At 33.5% G+C, this 19758-nt stretch overlaps 1 protein-coding gene across 2 annotated transcripts in view; it reads right to left on the bottom strand.

Moving 5' to 3' along the window:
* FBXL17 (F-box and leucine rich repeat protein 17) overlaps positions 1-19758 on the bottom strand; it is a 511980-nt gene that overhangs the window by 334314 nt on the left and 157908 nt on the right. For both annotated transcript variants that reach the window (XM_051994853.1, XM_051994863.1), the window contains one exon: positions 12790-12920. In XM_051994853.1, coding sequence (XP_051850813.1) covers positions 12790-12920 — 131 coding nt within the window. The remainder of the gene's footprint in view (positions 1-12789; positions 12921-19758) is intronic.

The raw sequence follows: 19758 nt of genomic DNA, 5'->3' as shown, positions 1-19758 counted from the left end.
ATTTAATGGATAGAGCTGTACCCTTTGGGCAGTTCTAAAACTTTAGCCTCTCAGAAAATTAAATAGTAGGAGGAGGTTAAAATAAAGTACAATTTTAAGTACATATTCCATAGTGGAATGATATTCACTAAAGAAGAGTAGATGAACACTTAAAAATATAATATATAAGTTCACAAAACAATTCATGGAAATAAAAAAGGGCACTAAGCAAACATTTTGTACCAGCACCACCTGCTCCAATCCTTGCTGAACTTTTATTTCTAAATGTCACCCTTTTTTATTGACTTAATGGAAATATGAAAGAAGAAACAGAATAAACACCCAGAGTAGATGAGGTGACTTAGAACAATCTTTTTCCAAAGCTTCATTGAGTTTTATATAAGTCAGTGCTGTCAATCTTCTTTTCTGTATTTATAAATCAAATGTAAAAAGAAGTAAATCTATCACTCTACAAATCCAACCTCTTTAAAATTCAATAGGTTAATAGCTGTATATGAGAAGCAATGAATAAAAACATATAAATATTTTATTAGTGGTTTATATGATTAAAACTTAGGAAGGAGTTTGAAAAATTGGATGCTGGTGGTTATACACCAGAGTTCCAATAAATTCATTTTTAGTACATTTAAAGTACTACTCATATCACAGAATCCTCAAGTTGTAAAACTTATCCCAATCACCCTTCCAAAATAGAATTCCTTTTACAGCATTCATAATAGAAAAAATGGCATATTTTGGACTAGCTTAGGTCAACCTTAGTGATATCACAAATTATTGACATCCAGTGCCTTCTAGTTGTTTATAATAGGAGACATAAAATCTTGTTTTACCTTACTCAGCTCTAGCCCAAAAAAAATGGTCCCTAATATGTCATGTTGACTAGACTGATGATGATGTTTTCTATTTGACTAACAATTTAGAATCTCCTTGATTCAAAAGGACTTTGTCTCTGGGAGGCAGAGTAGAGGAGAAAGCAAGATTCTTACTAGGCAGGTCCTCATTTTTTTTTTTTTTTTTTTAATTTTTTTTTTTTTTTTGCAGGTCCTCATTCTTCACAACTAACAAACTCCCATCTAGTCACACTATCTCCATTCCAGTGAACCTTAACCCAGACTTTCAATATTCAAATCTAATTCACTATATCCCAATAACCTAATCTCTTATTCCTACTGTCCTCAACACTCCATATTCCACTCTAACTATTCTTCCACACTCTCTAGAATGACTGCTCTATAGGAACTAACTTGTTTTCATCTTGAATCTTTTCCTCTCCCATTCCTTTCATCTTCTGGCTCTCATTAAGACCTAGTTTCTTCCTAATAATTAACAGTTTCAATGGTCAACTTTCTAGCAATGGGAACACTTTTGTTCATTCTCCCGGCCAATAGAGATGAGGGAACTGAAATATCCTTATTTCCCCATTACTCCATCCAAAATTTCCCTATACCTCCATCATTCAGTAACCTCTCCTCTGAGGTTCACTCAAGCTATATCCACTACCTAATCAAGATTCTGGTAGGTGCTGCCTGTTGACTTCCAAAATATTACACTCTTCTCAATTAATACAATGCATGATTCACATTCTTTCTTTTTTTAAAAAAAAAATTTTATTATAGCTTTTTATTTACAAGTTATATGCATGAGTAATTTTACAACATTGATAATTGCCAAACCTTGTGTTCCAATTTTTCCCCCTTTTCCCCACAAACCCCTCCTCCAGATGGCAGGTTGACCAATACATGTTAAGTATGTTAAAGCATGTATGTCCTAACAGTTATTTTGCTGTACAAAAAGAATCAGAGTTTGAAATAGTGTACTATTAGCCTGGGAAGGAAATCAAAAATGCAGGCAGACATTCACATTCTTTCAACACACAGATTTATATTATCTCAATCACAATGTAATACCTGAGAAACTGAGGCAGACAGAGATTGGTTTTTAATCTTTAATGTGGAGAGTTTGGGTTAGTCAACAGAGATAGGATTCTTATCCAAAGCATTCCCTCAGGCAGAGAATTTATATAGGGTTTTAGCTAACTAGAGTTTGCAAACAAAATACATAATCTGAGTATACAATCTTATAGAGGAAACAAAGGAACATAATGGGGGAGGGGAGGGGAGAGAGGAGGGGAAGGCTGGGGGGCTCAAGGACACTGGGTGATTCCAAGAAAGGGTCATAACTTAATCCTGATTGGATAGGAGTTAAGATAAGAAGGTAGAGGGCAGGAGACAGTGAGGCAAGAGGCAATACTCAGAGTATCCTAGCAAGGATCGAGATAATGCACTTGGAGTTTATGACACAATGGTATGTAAAGATGATTGGAACTCCATGGTTTTTCCTAATTCAATTTTCCCAATCCTAATGGCAAGGAAGGGAGGCTATGATCTCAATCCAGCACCCAACAATTCTAACCTCCTAGGTTCCTTAATTTGCTCATTTCCTATAACCTACTCCTTCATCTCATTCCAGCTTCTCACAGAGATCTACACACAAAATTGTGCTCTTGATCTCAGCACCACCCACAAATGTACTATTTCCATGTTCATGAATTCTCAAATTCCCACTCTGATTACAATCTGTTATCATTCCAGTTCTCCTTCTGCCGTACTACCTTAAATAACCTATTCTTCATCCTCACTGCAACCTCAAATCTCTCAACCTCTCAATTCTTTTCTGATAGATCATCTCTCTATTCAGTTTTCTCCTTCCTTCCTTGTTATGGGCCAGAATTCTGAAACAAGGATTCTTACAAGATGTTAAGCCATTGTTTCAATGGCTATTTAGTTTAGCATGGTGCTTAATAGTTCTCTAAGTTCAGTATGATTGATTTAGTCTTACAACAAATAACGATTTCCTAGTGATATAATGATTGGTTTATACTCAGTGTAGAGCATATAAGCTGTAATCCTAAACCAGAGGAGGGCAGAGAAAAATATCAGACTGGAGGTGGGAGCTCAAGCTCTCAGAGCCAAGAAGAGAGAGATTCATTTCCATCTTCATCAGTCTTGTAGTGGCTAGCCTGAACTCCTGCATTTTCTCCACTGCAATCAAGTCCTCTCTGAAGGCCACAAGAAAGCTAGCTGAGCACTGGGTGAAGGAGACAATAAAGAATTTGGACTTTTAACACCTGGCTATTCTTGTGATGATTACTTGGCTGAAATGAAAGCTGCTCCCAGGATCTCCCAAAAACCAAACCAATAACATTACATTTTGGCATCTGAAAGTGGGTCTAAGAACCTAAATCTGTGACCCAGAAATTATAGTGAGTACAAAAACAGACAAGAAGGAAACTTTGTTAAGGGCTAAACTAGTGCTTCAGCTGAAATGGGACAAATGTTTAGAAAGGAGCCTTCTTTTCCACTTCAAGGAAAATATGTCAAAAGCACGGTTAGACCTATAAAAAACCAAGATTTAATTGTAACTTGTGAGCAGATCATTCTACTTTTAGAAACATTACAATACACATTTCCTTGGTTCTCAAAGGAAAAAGAATTAGATCCAGACCAGTGGAAATTAGTAGGAGAGCAACTAAGTGAATATTATAATGATAATGGTACTGATTCTATTCCTAAAGAAACCCTCTATACATACAATTTAATACAATTGGCTTTAGTAAATTACATAAGTATTAGAATAAGGAAAAAGAAGAAAGTGCAGGAGGGGAAGGATACTGACAAAGTAGGTGAAAAGGATGAAGAATTACATGAAAATGGAGTTAAGTACAATTCCAATGAAATTAAGGAGTGTGGTGCTTCACAGTAGGAGCCATTAGGGCATTCCCCATTCCCTGACCTGCACCCCCTCAATTAACCCTTCATGGGTGAGGGAGAAGGAGGAGGGGAAAGGACAGTAACACAATTAGCAACACCTATGAAACAGTCTATACAAGATTACAAAAGGCACTAATTAAAGCTAAAAAAGGACAGGATAAATCTAATTTGATAAATGCATATCCTGTGATTGAAGAATTTGATTCTTCAGGTCAAGCCAGGAGAAGATACACTCCTTTTGATCTGGAAATTATTAAAGATTTTAAAAAAGGTAGCACTCTTTATGAGGCTACATCGTCTTATGTTAAGATGATATTAGAGAATTTGGCTTATGAAATTTTAACCCCTAGTAATTGGAAATCTCTAACAAGGACATGTTTAGAACCTGGACAAAACTTGTTGTGGCTTTTGGAGTATAGTGAATTATAACAGGATTCAAGCCCAACAAAATAGGCAAACTGGAGTCAATATACAAATCACCTTTGACTAACTAGCAGGTAAAGATCAGTATGCAAATGCTTCAGCACAGATTAATTATCTCACAGCAGCATATGAGCAAATTGCTGTTATTGCTACTATAAAAGCTTGGGGTTCCCTCCCAGGAAAAGCTGGAGGGGAAGCCTTCATGAAAATAGAACAAGGTCCCAATGAACCCTTTGCTGATTTTGTGGGACGTCTGCAAACAGCTGTCATATGAACAATTAGAGAAAATGCAGCTACAGGAATTATGATAAGACAACTGGCTAAGGAAAATGCTAATGAGGTTTGTTGAAGAATAATATGGGGATTACGCAAGGACACTCCTTTAGAGGAGATCATAAGATGCTGTGCCACAGTAGGTACAAATGCCTTTTTTATATCCAGGCTATGATGCAGAACATGGGAAGACAGGGTCCCTCTTGGCAAGGGACTTCCAGAGAGACTCATCAATGCTTTCAGTGTGGTAAAGTAGGGCATTTGAAAGCTCAATGTAGGCATCGAGCAGCTCCAATGTAATTGCCAGGTGATGAGGAGAAATCTATAAAGTGGTGAATGGAAGGGACCACATAGGTTAACTACTTGGGAGAAAGGGCTTGTATAGGTTAACTGCTTGGGAGAAAGGGTTTGCTTGTACACAGATGGAGAAGGAATCAGATGGGTGCCAATGAACACCTGGAGAGAGGCAGAAAAAGAGAAAAACCTCGAAACAAAGGAGAAAATTTAAGAAACATCTGACACTTAAAGAGCATGGCTGATAATAAGACTGTTTCAGAATCACTGGATTTTCTGAGATAAAAAATTGTTGATAAGATTGTTGCAGAACTTCAAAACCAGCAGGAATCACTGGATTCCCTGAGACATGATGAGACTACTGTAGGACTTCAAAACTTACAGGAATTATTAGATTCCTGACACATGAAGTAATGGACAGTAGACTGGTTTTGGAATATTTCTAGGACTTATGGACAGTATAATTCCTCATGTTGACTTATGTTTGTTATATCATTACTAGCCTGTTTTACTATGTGCTTGTGTAATGACTCCCATGTTGATGGATTTATGTATACCTGTTTCAAGTGAGACCCTTCAGAAACCCGCTAATCTGTTTTGATTCTCTATTTTCTTTTGGTTTTCACCTCCCTTCTTGAGACATCAGGGAAGACCTCCTTTTTTGATGTTTTCACTCTTTTTTTGAGGAGTCAGGGAAGGCATGATCACCTCCTTTTGGGGATTCTCACCTCCTTGAGAAGGCAGGGAGGGTGTGACCACTTATGTTCAAAAACAAAAGAAAGAGCCAGATGTTATGAGCCAGAACTCTGAAACAAGGATTCTTACAAGATGTTAAGCCATTGTCTCAATGGCTATTTAGTTTAGCATGGTGCTTAATAGTTCTGTAAGTTCAGTATGATTGACTTAATTTTACAACAAATAATAGTTTCCTAGTGATATAATGATTGGTTTATACTCAGTTTGGAGCATATAAGCTGAGACAAACTCACCCAAGGGAGGCAGAGACAGATTCATTCCATCGTCCACCTTTGTGGTGGCTGGAGGCTAAAGCACAAACCCTTGGACTGAGACTCATTTCATCTCACACCACCATGGTGGCCTGTCCTCCTGCATTTTCTCCACTAAAACCAAGTACCCTCTGAAGGTCACTGAAAAAGTTAGCTGAGCTCTAGGCAAAGGAGACAATAAAGATTTTTGGACTTTAACACCTGGCTATTCTTGTGGTGATTATTACTATACTGAAATAAAGGCTTCTCAGAGACCTCCAGAAAACCAATCAGAACACTACATTTCCTCATCTTGACTGACTGATAAACTAGTTTAACTTTATGCTGTCATCATCTCACCAGTCCCTCTTTATTCTAATAATAATTTTGCTCTTCCAAGCCTCAGCCTTAAAGCATTCTTACCATCTACTATCTTTAAAGTTAGAATTCATATAATATTGAAAGAAGGTAAAGAAAAATCACAAAACTACAATTTCAAGCCATATAATCACAACTGAGCCTTCACTCAGACCAGGTAATCCACTTCCTTACTAAATCCTTGTCCTACTTGCCACAATATCTTTTCCAAACAGTTTCATCCTACCTCAAAGCTCCCAAAACTCTCCTCTCCTCCAGGCTCAAATGAGAAACTTGTCTCATATTTCACAGGGGGGGAAATGAGGCTATTCCCAGAGATCTCCCTCTCCTCTCCATCTCACATTTTTCAGAGCCTTTACTCCACTGTCTCTACCTTCACCCTTGTCCCACATAATGAGACAGACAGGGCAAATTACTCTATATCTACAAATGAACCTAGTCCCATCTTCTCAAGCACAATGATCTCTCTATATTCCTCCCTCTTTGTAATCTTCAGGCTAACTAGGAACTGCTTCTCTATTGCAAAGAAAGATGATCATGTCTCCTCCATCCTAAAAAAAAAAAAGTCTTCACTTGATTTATCCATCTCGACAAGCTATTGTCTTTCAATTTGCCTCCTAGAGCAGGTAGATATTATAATGGAAAGAGCACTGATCCTGGAGTCAGGAGGACCTGAGCTGACCTCAGATATTTAATACACATTAGCTGTGTGACTCTGGGTAAATCACTCAACCTCAATTGCCTCTCAAAGAAAAAAAAAAAAAAAAGGCAAAAAACCCACAATCCTATAATAATAATAATAATAATAAAAAAGATATAAACTCTCCTCCTTTTCATATCTAAAGATCTTGAGAAGGCTGTCTAAGAACTGATGCCTCTTTTTTCTTTTCAATCTCTTTTTGCCTCTTTACAGTGTAGCTTCTAAATTCATCATTCATTTGAAAGAGCTCTTTCCAGTGTTACCAATGATCACTTAATTGCCAAATCAAATGGTATTATCACTAATCAAAACAATTATCATAGCTTTCTAACTGGTCTATCTGCCTTAAAATCTCTCCAAACTTATTTTCTCCCTCTGCTGATGGCAAAGTAATTTTTCTAAAGCATAAGCCTGACCAATGTTTCTAGTCCTTTACCCTATATCACCCCTACCCCTTCTTCTGTTCAATGAGTTACCTATAGGCTCAAATACAAACTTTCCTAAGGCCCTCTCTAGTCTTTTTATTCTTTGTGTCCCTCTTTGTATTCTAGAGTCACATGTCACTACTAGCCATTCCATCTCACATCTGTGCCTAGGCAGTGCCCCACCCCCCACCCTCACCAACATCTCAGGTTCTCTAGCTTCTTTCAAGACTTAGATCAAGTCCTATTTTCTGCAGGAGGCCTATCTTGGTCTCTTTCCCTTCATCCTTGCCTACTCCAGCTGCCTAGCTTTTTATCTCAGAGTTCTTTCTATCTACTCCATATAGAATTTGTATGTGCTATATATTTACATGTTACATATAGCAGGGGCACAAACCATACTTGTTTTTTGATTGATTTGTCCTGGTAAAGTTACTTCATTCAATTCTTGGATCTCAGTTATCTCATCTATAAAATGAGAGGCTTGGACTAATTGCCTTTTGAAATTCCTTACCATTCTTGATCTGTAATTTAAACAACAAGGCAAACTTAGATTATGAGCATATAAAGAATAGAAAACTTCATTTTTCTTGTAAGGTCACTCTTTGGACTAATTTCCACATAAGCAGTGGCAATTGTCAATTAAAGGAACATTCCTACATCTGACAATGACTCCTACAAACTGAAGACTGAAAAAAGGTCACAGGTAATTTAAAATATTTAAGAGGATAAAATAATCAGCCTATTTGAAAGCAAATTTAAAATAGAAAAATATACTCCCTACACATAAAAAGTAAACAACAGCTTTGGCTAAGATTTATTATGAAAGTATTTTTTCCTTTCTGAAAGGAACCAAAGAAAATCATAAATGTATGAAGATACACTAACCACCTTTAAAATTTCATTCACAACCACAAGAGACAGTGCTTTCAGATTTCTTGGTGACCCACCTTTATATGGGGAGCATTTTTTTTTTACCAGAACCAAATAGAAAGATTTCAACAATACACGGATTAGATAATGGAGAAGATATATAACAACCAGCTGTTTAATTTAGAAGTAGTCAACATCTCACAAACCAAAGACATAGATTTTGTGTTCAGAGTCATGGTAAATGTCAAGTGACTAGACTATATCTCTGAATACATAAAATGCCTTTGCTGTTTAACTCTCTAAGCAAAAAAAAAAGAAAACAAAAAGGAAGATAAAGAACATCATGTCTCAGTTACAGTGAAATCAACTAAGGGGCTGAAAATGTCTAAAGGTTCTTTTAAAATATTAATGTAATATCTGTCAAAAATGCAGATTCAAAACCTGTAATTAAAAAATAATAATAAAAGACAAAAACTGTGATAGAACCAAAGGCACACATTATGGCAGAATGAAAAAAGTAAGAGCTCTGAAGTTAGATGATTACCGATGCCTTTTCTGATTTACATTACCTGTAAGATTTTGGAAAAAAAAAATTTTTTAAAAACCCACTGTTTTTACATTACTGGCCTTCAATATCTTCATCTGTTAAATGTAGGGGGTTAGACTGATAACCTTTAACACATCTTGAGTCCTAAATCTAGGCTATTCTGATATTACCTATGATCTGTCTTTTTATATTCAAACCTATAATGTCACTAACAGTACTTTCTCAACCAATGCAGATGAGCGGCTATTCTGTAACTTCCAAGTCTTGGAGAGTTGCCAAAGGCATTTAGAAGTTACAATGACTTGCTTGTATTCGTCCACATAGTACATGTCAAAAACATGACTTAAACCAAGAGCTTTCTGATTCTGAGGAAAGCTCTACCCACAATGCCAAGGTATCACTCATCCCATATACTGACAACTAAAAAAATAAAATAAAGATTGTTTCATATCAAGATAATTTCTTTTTCAAGAAGAAATGATAAACGACAAGTTTATAACAAATGACGGAGAAGGAGCAGAAATAAAGAATTTTTCAATCAGGAATAATTTTATAATTGAGGGTTAGTGATCTGTTTAAGCAATATCCTATACCTCACAAATGTAAGTATGTGGAAATGGTAATTGTGAAAATGTTAAGATATGAAATTCAAAGAGAGTACCAGTGTTTACAGGCAGCAACAACTCTAATAAAAGGTGAACATTTCATTTAAAATGGATTATAATTAACATGACTCTTTGCAACATCACTGTAAGTGGAAACTAATTAACTGTTTTTAATCGCTAGATATATAAATATGTATAAAAGCAATTTTTTTTCTTTTTCATACATAACTCCAAAACTTAAAATCAGAAAGATATGACAAATATTCTATATAAACCACAAATTCCTCATTATATATAATCAGGTTTAAAGATCAGATATTATTGCAATAATCAGATTTCTAACATAGAATAACACTAAGGCATTATAATTCTCATTTTGTAGAGAAATAAACACAGAGAAATTAAAAACCAAGTTTTTCTTTTATATAGGAGAGCATCTCTCATATATAAGAAGTAGTTTCAAATAGAAGATGAGACTTGGAATCAGAATGACATTGAGTTAAAAAATCCTACCTCTGACTCTATTATAACTCTGGCCAAACTTGTCAGTGCCCAGAGCAACTCTATAAACTGATAGGTTGTAAAGAGTTGAACATATGCATGAGCAGAGGAAGTTTCTCACTGGGAGTTCCTATCAATCAATCAGTAAGATTTTATTAACAGAATTCAATGTGGCAAGCATTACATTAAATAAGCTTTATGGACATAAGGAAAAAAGAAAAAGAAAGAAACATTCCTACACTCAAATTCCAGGTCAAAAACAAAAAAATCATCTCAAAGAATAAAGTTTGATTCACAGTCCATGCACAGTACTAATTATAATGTTCAGTATTCAGCACACTAGTCTTGTATATATAGACATTTTGTGATATATACTATGTTGTGCTTTTTTCCCAAGACTTTCCAATAAAAAAGGGAAAATTCTTCTTTTGAGCTAACACTGACATTTATTCTAAAAAAACATTTGCTTATAAATGCCTAAACAAGACAACATGTAGAAATCTAACCCCAAGCCATTTATTCCTTTTTCCTTCTAATAATCTTTGTTCCTTTCCTATATTACCCCCAATTACTTTCCCTCTGCCTTTTTTCAGGATGGACCCATCCTCTTTGTTGTTGAATTAAGTCCTATATATTCTTCAAAGATAAATTTATTTTATTCAGAAAGCCTTCTTTGACTTTAGCATTAAGTGATCTACCAATGTTTTCCACAACAACATTAATAATTATTACACTACTGTGAGGGCAGATCACAAAGTACAAAACTTAGTTAACAGTCTAATACTGCTATTTATTATTTCCAAGATAAGATTTTAAGTTCTCAGGCAACAGAAATTTATTTCAAAATATTACCCAAAGAATAATATTCTATGGAAATAGTAGGAGCTATTAATTATTATTGATTTATGAATTATTACTTTAAACAAAAAAGAGAAAATAGCAATTGACAGGTTCAATATATTCATATTCTATGCCCTCTATAAAAAAGGTTACCAACAAATCTGAGTTAAGTGCTAAAATTATAATTAAGCCTGATGAAATGTCCCAGATTTATGCCAATATAATTAAAATTTTACTTAACCTAGTTATACAATATAACAAGAACAATGAAACAAATAATCTAAATGATACTAAGAAGTGGGTTTTATTGTTTCAAAGTTCTTTTACAGAACACATAATAAGTAGTGTAATTAAACCTAAACGAGACTGCTTTTAAACCTGTGTGATTCAAATTCATTAAAATGCATATTTTCTCAATTAATTCAAAACTTCTCCACTAAAAACATTAAGACAAACTCACTTTAGCACCTGAAAATAAATCCCTATAGCACAAAAATTTCTGATCAACAAAAAGCCATTATAATTAAGTAGGAAAAACCATTAAAATAACATCAAGTGATATGAGTTAGGCCAAGGTAGAAATAAAAGTCAGAGTGAGGTCTAGATACTATTTTATTTGTCAATTAGCCAGCTATGACTACATCAGCAATTTAATATATAATTTTAGCTCCCTAAAATACTTATTATTTAATAGTAACCTAAGATCTCAGCAACTCTTACAACCAATCTGTGATTACAACACACAAGAACACTTAAATATATTAAAAAACATAGATGAAAAAGTCATTCATTATTGTAGAACAACATATCAAATCACTATTAAAATGTTACTTTTCTTTAATAAATTTTAGTACATGCCTACCATTTTTAAATGTCATCATAAAGCACAATACTTATAATATTTGTATTTTTTATTTAATCCTGTATTAAAATAATCTTGCTTAGGAATCTCAGATTCAAATTATTGAAATTGCTATATTTTACCTGCTACACTAAAATGTTTAGTATTTAAATAAGGCATGAGACAACTCAAACAATACATCAAATTTTGTTTTGAATTTTTTTTTTTTTGGTCCAGACCTGAATTTGTGGTATGGAATTTCCTTTTAATAATATAGAGCAAGTAACTTGTAAATAACTTTTAGAAAGCATCCTAAAGCACTTAAAAAAGTCAACTACAGTTGATTATGGTTGAGTAGCTAATGTGCTATGATTTAAAGTCAAAGGTAAGACTTGAAGACCTGAAGTCAAGGCTTTCCTTAAATTCTGGTTCTCTTAAAAATATTCCTTAAAAACTGGCTATTAACAAAATAATGCTGCCTCTCACCTACATTCACCTAACAGTTTAGTTAGATAGAGAAATAAAATCTGAATGTATCACAACCAAACAAAAATATAATCTCTATTTTATTTATACAGTTAATTTAAGAAGTAAAATCAAGAAAGATCTTGTTTTTAAGGAGCAGTCAGCCTCCTGAGTTTTCTGACATTTAAATTAGGATCAAGAGAAAACAATGTCACTTTTCCATTTAAATGTGTTAATTTTAACTTGATAGCATTTTATCATTTTTGAGAGGAAAAGATTAAAAAAATTATTTTCTTTAGAATTTTTTTAATATTAGGTAGGACAGAAGAAAATCTTTAAATTCATAAGCAAAAATTTGTTTGTTTTTCCCCAGGTGAAAAGTATACTTGAGTCAGACTTATTTCCTTAAACTGCTCTGCTGTTGTATCATTTTTTGGGAAATTTTCTCCACTTCACACACTTTCCAAAATCATACCATTGCCTTTTCATTTATTTAAAAAAAAATATACAGTTATAGAAAGAACAAAAGAAAAACCACTTGAAGAAGCATAATACACACAACTATTTGTATCACTTTTTCTGAATCACTTTATCAGTTTCTTCATAACAAATCTATAGCAAAGTCAGCTTACTCAAGCTCTAAGAACACAGAACTTGCAGCAAACAACCAACCTTCAGCTTATCTTGAATCAAAAATTCAAGTTATTTTTATTTCCACACAATGTGGGCAGATGTGGACAATACAATACTCTGCAAATAATTTTTAAATATTGTAATCTTTTCAACATATAACAAATTAATACAACACAATGGATGTTCAATAAACTATGTTTTCTACAATAAACTGTTTTTAAGATGTTAAAATGGTTACCTGTCATTAATGATCCAGTTCAGGCAGAGATTGAGGGAGCTAAGATTTTTGCACCTCTTGACTATTTCCATCACAGTTTCATTATCCAGTTCAGTGATGTGACGTAAATCCAAACTGGAAAGGTTTCTTAACTAATGAGACAAATAAAATAAAGGAGAAAGAGTTGAAAAGTAAGGGCCTTTTGGTCCTATACCCTAATTAAACAATCTACTTTATATAAATTAGAAAGATTAATTTTAAAATCTCTGATGATTAAAATGAAACATTAATGACCACAAATGGAAGACCTCTAGTCTTGTTACACAAGAATTATGTAACATTTTAAACAACTGCAACAATTGTAAAGACTACAAATCTCTTAAGCCTTAAAGAAATTTTATCTATGACTTTAACAATCTGACCTTAAGTTTTCTCATTTTTGAAAAACTGTCACTCTAACTTCAAGTTAAAATGGCAGTTTTAAACTTTATAAAGGAGTCTAATTCAGATAGACACACAGACAACTGTAGATACAAGTACAAAGAAATAAACAATGTTATGCTCAAAGATCTTACATTAATGGGGGTGACAACAACATACATAGTTATAAATAAAGAAGAAAATGATTGCAAAGTTAATAAATAAGGTGTCTGGAAAGAAAGGGCGGATTAGAAAAGGATTCATGCAAAAAGTCCCTGACCTGAGTTTTGAAGAGAGAAGATTCTAAAACAGAGATGAGAAAAGATAGCATTTCAACTGTGAAGGACAGGGAGAGCAAAAACTGAGATGGAAAATAATATGTCATATGTGAGAAGCATCAAGAAAGCCAGTTAAGTTGAGCTCCAGCTTGTGGGAAAAGGAATCATGTGCAATAAAGCTGAAAGATAAGTTCGGCCTAATCATAAAGATGTTTATGGAGATCCTTGAGAAGAAGAATGACATGATCAGAACTACACTAGTAGAAAATCACTTTTGCAGCAATGTGCAAGATGAACCTGGGGAGAGGAGACAAGTTTTGTGGCAGGGAGTACATATACTGAGGAAGCCACGGAAATGGTGAAGAGGAGAAATGGTGCAGATTATAATCAATCCAACTAAAGAGGGCCAGAAGTAGAAAATATTACGGAGGTAGAAGGCAAAATTAAGAAATTGACTGCACTGTGGGGTGAGGGAGAAGTTTAGGACAAAGAGGACAGTAAGAAAGGTTAGATCCAATCTGTAAAAATCTTTCAAAGTTATGCCAGAGTTCATATTTGGTCCTATAAGCAATAATCAATCACTGGAGTGTACTGAATAGGGAAGTAACATAGTCTGACATGCATTTAAGGAAAATCATTTGGACATCACTATAAAGAAAGATTTGAGGCAAGGAGACCAATTAGGAAGTCTTTTCAATAATAAAACCAAAAGGTTATGAAGGCATGAATTAAAGTGATAGATAGGAAAATAGAAGGGATTAAATATGAAAGATACTGTGGAGGTAGAAACAAGACTTCTCCACTAATTAGAGTAAGGGGTATATTTCAACATTATATTCTAACAAGGATCTAAAAAAAAATGAAAAGGTATCAGATCAAATGATGATTACAAAATCCCAAAAGAAATATTAACAAGCTCTTTTATTTGGCCCAGTGTAACACAAGAGATAGTCAGAAATCAGAAGCAATGGAAAAAGTCTCCAAAAGAAGTTCCTCTCTAGACAAGGCAAATAAAGCTGGACACCTGCAGCCAGGCATAGGTCAGGAGCACTTGACAGCAGTGAGGCCTGGGGTGAGAAGAGAGAAACCCCACAGGAAGATCCAGAATAGGCAGGAATGCAATGCAATGGAAAGAACAAAAAAGATTATTCCAAGAGATTCAGCCAAGATCTCTATTCTAGAATACTGAAGCCTGAAGGCACACTGAGCACAGAGTCATCAAAAAAGGTGAAAGGCAGCACCAAGAACCAAGAAATAGAGGTCGGATCCAAATAAGTCCTTATCTTCCCATCAAGGAGGACAGAAAAAGTCAGCACCTCACCTTGGCATAGAAACCTACAACTCAGATCCTGGGCTTCGTTAGAAATGAGTAAACAGATTTCTTACATGAAATAGTATTATAAGCTAAGAGTAGAAGAGTTATTCCCAAATGGCTAAAAGCATAACTTCAGAGGTGAAATAGGAAGGCCTGGCAACAAGGACTACAAGAGCATGTGGAAGAAATAAAAATGGTCATTACTAAGTCAACTAGTCAGAACAACTTACTGATAGAGGAAGTCTAGATCCCACTTTTAAAGGAATTCTAAAAAAAATTAGATTTACTAGAACTAGATGAAATGCCCTAGCAACCTAAATGAAACCCTAAAAATAAAAGCCCCAAAATTCCACAACCAAAATCTAGAGCTGCTAACTTAGAAGAAAAAATTCTGCAAGCAGACAAACAGAAAAGATTCAAGCACCAGAAAAATCATAATTAGGATCTCAAGGCTTGGCAGCAACCAACATAAAAGAAAAAAAAATCTTGAAATACAGTATTACAAATGGTACAAGATGAATGTTTACAAATAAGAATAATTCATGGATAAAAATTAGTTTAATTCTATAGGTGTAAAAATATACTTTTAAGAGGATAAAAAGCTTTTGAACTTTCTTAATGAAAACACTTGAACTGAGGAGAGACTTTGTGGTGCAAATGTGTTAAGAGAAACCTATAAGTACATTACATTTAAATAATTAGAAAGGTAGAAAGCCAGATACAACCAGAGAGAGGCCTGTGGGAACTGAGTGCGGACCCCAACATAGCATTTTCCACATTCTGTTGATGTTTGCTTGCATTTTGTTTTCCTTCTCAGGTTTTTTTTTTCTTTCGAGATCCAACTTTTCTTATGCAGCAAGATAACTGTATAAATATGTGTGTATATATATATATATTGGATTTTACATATATTTTAATATATTTAACATGTATTGGACTACCTGATATCTAGGGCAGAAGGTGCAAGGGTCAATGTTGAAAAATTACCCAAGCATATATACGCTTTGTAGATAAAAAGCTTCAATTAAAAAAAAAAAAAAAAGAAGAAGAAGAAGAAATAAATAAATAACTAGAGAGGGCTAAGATACTTTCTAATGGGGGAGACAACTCTCCCATAATCCCACTGTCTTCAAGAATAATAAAAATAACTGAGTAACATACCAAAAAAAAAAAAAAAAAAAAGAATGTATTTTGGTTTTGTTTATTGGATCCACCGAGGGACATGGGAAAAAGAAAAAAAGGAAAATACTGGGAAATAAATGAGGAAGAAGGATGAGGAACTTAAATATTTCATATAATTGAGTTGCATGGAATGAAGATTATAGCATGAAGCATGAAAAAAAGGGGGTAGGGACAATAGGCATCTCATTATCTTCAGTTATGGGAACCACATTGTGTGGGAAGAGGTTTGAAACCACGACTTTAGAAATGCATTAAACTAAACAGAGGAGGAGGAGTGAGGTTTAAAAGTAAAAATAGATTAAGAGGATAGTTACAGTTAAAACAAACTTCAGAGGGTTAGTTAAAAGGCAGTATTAAAAGAAAAGCAGGTAGAGGAACCAGTGATCGGGATTTAGCCAAGGAAAGAAAGAAAGGAAAAGCATATGAGAGGAAGCACATTGCTTTGATTCCAGATCATTAGTGGCGATTACATTTCTTTAAACATCTTTTATTTTTTTTTTTGAAGAGACAAAAGGGAGTAAGGAGATGAAAATGTATTTAAAGAATATGGTGAAGAGAAATACATAATTAGCAATTATGTCCTTAAATGGGATTGAAATCTCCCATGAAATGGAAAATAAGATAGAAAACAATAACAATACACTGCTTATAACAATATATTGTTTACAATTCTGAAATATAAAAATTCATTTAGAGCCAAAATAAAGGGCTGAAGCAAAATCCATTATGTTTCAGAGGAACTAAAAAAGCAGAGACAGCAAATGTGATCTGCGATAAAAAAGGAACAAGGAAATGGCATCATAGACAATGAAATAATGCCATTAATTTTTACATATATCTATATATACATGCCAAATGGCATAAAATCTAAGTACTTAAAGCAAAAATTTATAGAATAATGGGGAGAAATTGAAAGCAAAACTATAAGGACCTCAATGTTGTCCTATCAGACTTAGATTTCTTTCTGAGCTACACATGGCACCTTTAGAAAAATTAATCAGGTATAAAAACTTCATAATCAAATGTAGAAAAAAATTTAAATATATTATTTTCTGACAATATAAGGAAAAAACATAGTAAAGGCTTTTGAAGAAAGAATTGAAATTTAAATGGCATTAAACTTTTTTTTTAAGAATGTGGTCATAGATGAAATAATAAAAATAGTAGAAAATGTGACATGAGACAATATAAGAACCTTCAGGATGCAGTCTAAGGGGGAACATGTATATCTCTGAAAGCACTTCATTCAACTAATAAATAAAGAACATAACAATGAATTAAGCATACACTAAAAACAAATTAGAAAACAACAAATCAATGAACACAGCTAAATCCAAAATTGCTAAAGTTAGGAGATGACTATTTAAAAAGTAATAACATAGATTAACCATTAGCTAACCTAATTGGAAAAAGAGAAGAAAGACAAATTATTCTCAAAAATAAAAAAGGGAATTCATGATAATTGAAAATTACATAAGGGAAGAGAAATTTTTATAAGATTTCTCAACCATGAGAAATATATGTGTTTTCATTAAATGCTAATTAAACTGTTAAATGAAATGGATGAGTATATTTTGTTATTGTTGCTCAGTCATTTCAACTGTGTTTGACGCTTTGTGACCCTATCTGAGGATTCCTTCACAAAGAAACTAGAGTGATTTGGCATTTTCTTTTCCACTTCATTTTTACAGAGAAAGAACTAAGACAACCAAAATTAAGTGACTTGCCCAGAGTCACACAGCTAGTATTTTCTGAGGCCAGAACTCAGAAAATGATTCTTCCTGCCTCCAGGTTCAATACTCTAGCCACCATACTACCTCTCCTACAAAGTAAATATAGAATGTGAAAATATTAGTACCCATTCTAAGGCACAGAAACTATATAAATATATACAAATACAATTATAAAATATGTGATTTCTCATAGTTGGGTTGTACCAAGATAATAACAGTGACAATTGTGAGTTAATATTCAGAACCGTATCAAATGGCCAAAGTATTATATAACAGAATTAAAATAATAATAATAACAACAACAATAACAACAAAATTCATCTGAAAGAAAGGCCAAGAATTTCAAGGGTAATCATGAGGGTGGGGGTAGTATAAAATAGATACCAAATCTCAAAAACTGCTACAAAGGAATATTCAGTAAAAAATATTTGGCACAGCTTTAAAATACTGAAATTTGATCAGTAGCAAAGATGAAACGTAAGATCCCACCAAAAAACATTTATCATATTGTTTAATAAACCCAAAGACCCAAACTGTCAGAATAAAAACTCTCTATTTAATGAATATCATACTACAATATGATAGTAATTAGGTTTAGTTCAATATGTATACAATATACCACAAAAAATCCAAAAGGGTACATAAAAGGTAATGTCATAAATAAATTAGATGAAGCAATACTTTTTTTTACAACTATGGATATGGAAAGAATTTATGACCAAACAAAGAACAGAGAATTACAGAAGATAAAATGGATAATTTTGTCTAAATAAAATTAAATAGTTTTTGCACAAACAAAACCAATGCAGTTAAACCCAAAAGAGTAATAGTTAATTCAAAATATCTGGACAGTATAGTTCTGTGATAAAAGTCTGACTTAAATTTACAATTTTAGCAATCATTCCCCAATAAATAAATGGTCAAAGGATGTAAAATCAGCTTTCAAAGGAAAAAAAAAATGAAGATTTCAACAACCAATGGAAAAAATTGTTTAAAGTCACTAATTATTAGAGAAAAGCAAACTAAAACAATATTGAAATTTTACTTTATCACCATTAGAATGTCAAAGACCACAAAAATGGAAAAAAATAATGGCTGGTAAGAATGTGGGGAAAAATAAGCCCAATAATGCACAATTAGTATAACCACAAATATCCCAGTAAGAAATATAAATCTATATCTAAAAATTGCTAAATCAGGTATACCTTTAACTTAATGAAACCACTAATGGAGGCATATACTCCAAAGAGATGAAAGAGGGAAAAGGTGCAAAATACTTTGCAAATATTAAATTACTATATAAATGTTAAATATCATAATCATCTTCATTACTAGAAGAGTGGGCAGGGTCAGCCTAGAAAATTAACCTACTCCACTTAAGGTGACTGATAAGATGCTTATAACCTTATATATCTCTCAGTTGAGAATACATTTTGATGAGGTTTGAACATGGCGTAGATAAGGGCAATAGGAATTTTGTTCACATTGTATGAAGGAATTAATCATGCCTTCTGGTACTTGGGTAAAATCATCTACCTACTTAGAATCAGAGATTTAAGTGCCTGGTAACAAAAAAAGAGAAAACATTTCAGCTAAATCCTTGAAAAGAAATTGATTTAAGAGTTAGGGATAAAGTAGGAAAAGTAGAAAAAGCACCAGGCCTCAGCTTTGGTCTCTGTCTCTTCCTTTTTTCATCAGCTTCTGAGCATTTAGACTTTTGTTCCTTGGCATCCTAGCAGTATCACCAAGAATGGCTGACAACAGTTTTATTATTGGTGGTTTATGATACAATAGCTTGGATAAGGAAAATAGATTTGAGTCTCTAAAAAGGGCATAGAAAAAACTATCCCATATCTAAAGAGAACATCCTGACAACTTCAACAAAGGAATTTCCAGGAGCTATGAATTAATACTTTAGCATACATCCTCTATTAACTTAAGCCCACTTTCCTTTTCATTCTGTATGTTCCTTTAGGAAAGAGTATCACAAACTTTTAGGGAGAATGTTTTATACCAACTGTACAGCCTTTCTAAAGCCTAATTAAGCTTGACTATTCAAGTG

The sequence above is a fragment of the Antechinus flavipes genome, chromosome 1 (genome assembly GCF_016432865.1).
Source record: "Antechinus flavipes isolate AdamAnt ecotype Samford, QLD, Australia chromosome 1, AdamAnt_v2, whole genome shotgun sequence".
Classification (NCBI taxonomy): Eukaryota; Metazoa; Chordata; class Mammalia; order Dasyuromorphia; family Dasyuridae; genus Antechinus; species Antechinus flavipes.
The sequence above is the reverse complement of the archived record's forward strand: the minus strand, read 5'-3'. Positions and strand labels throughout refer to the sequence as shown.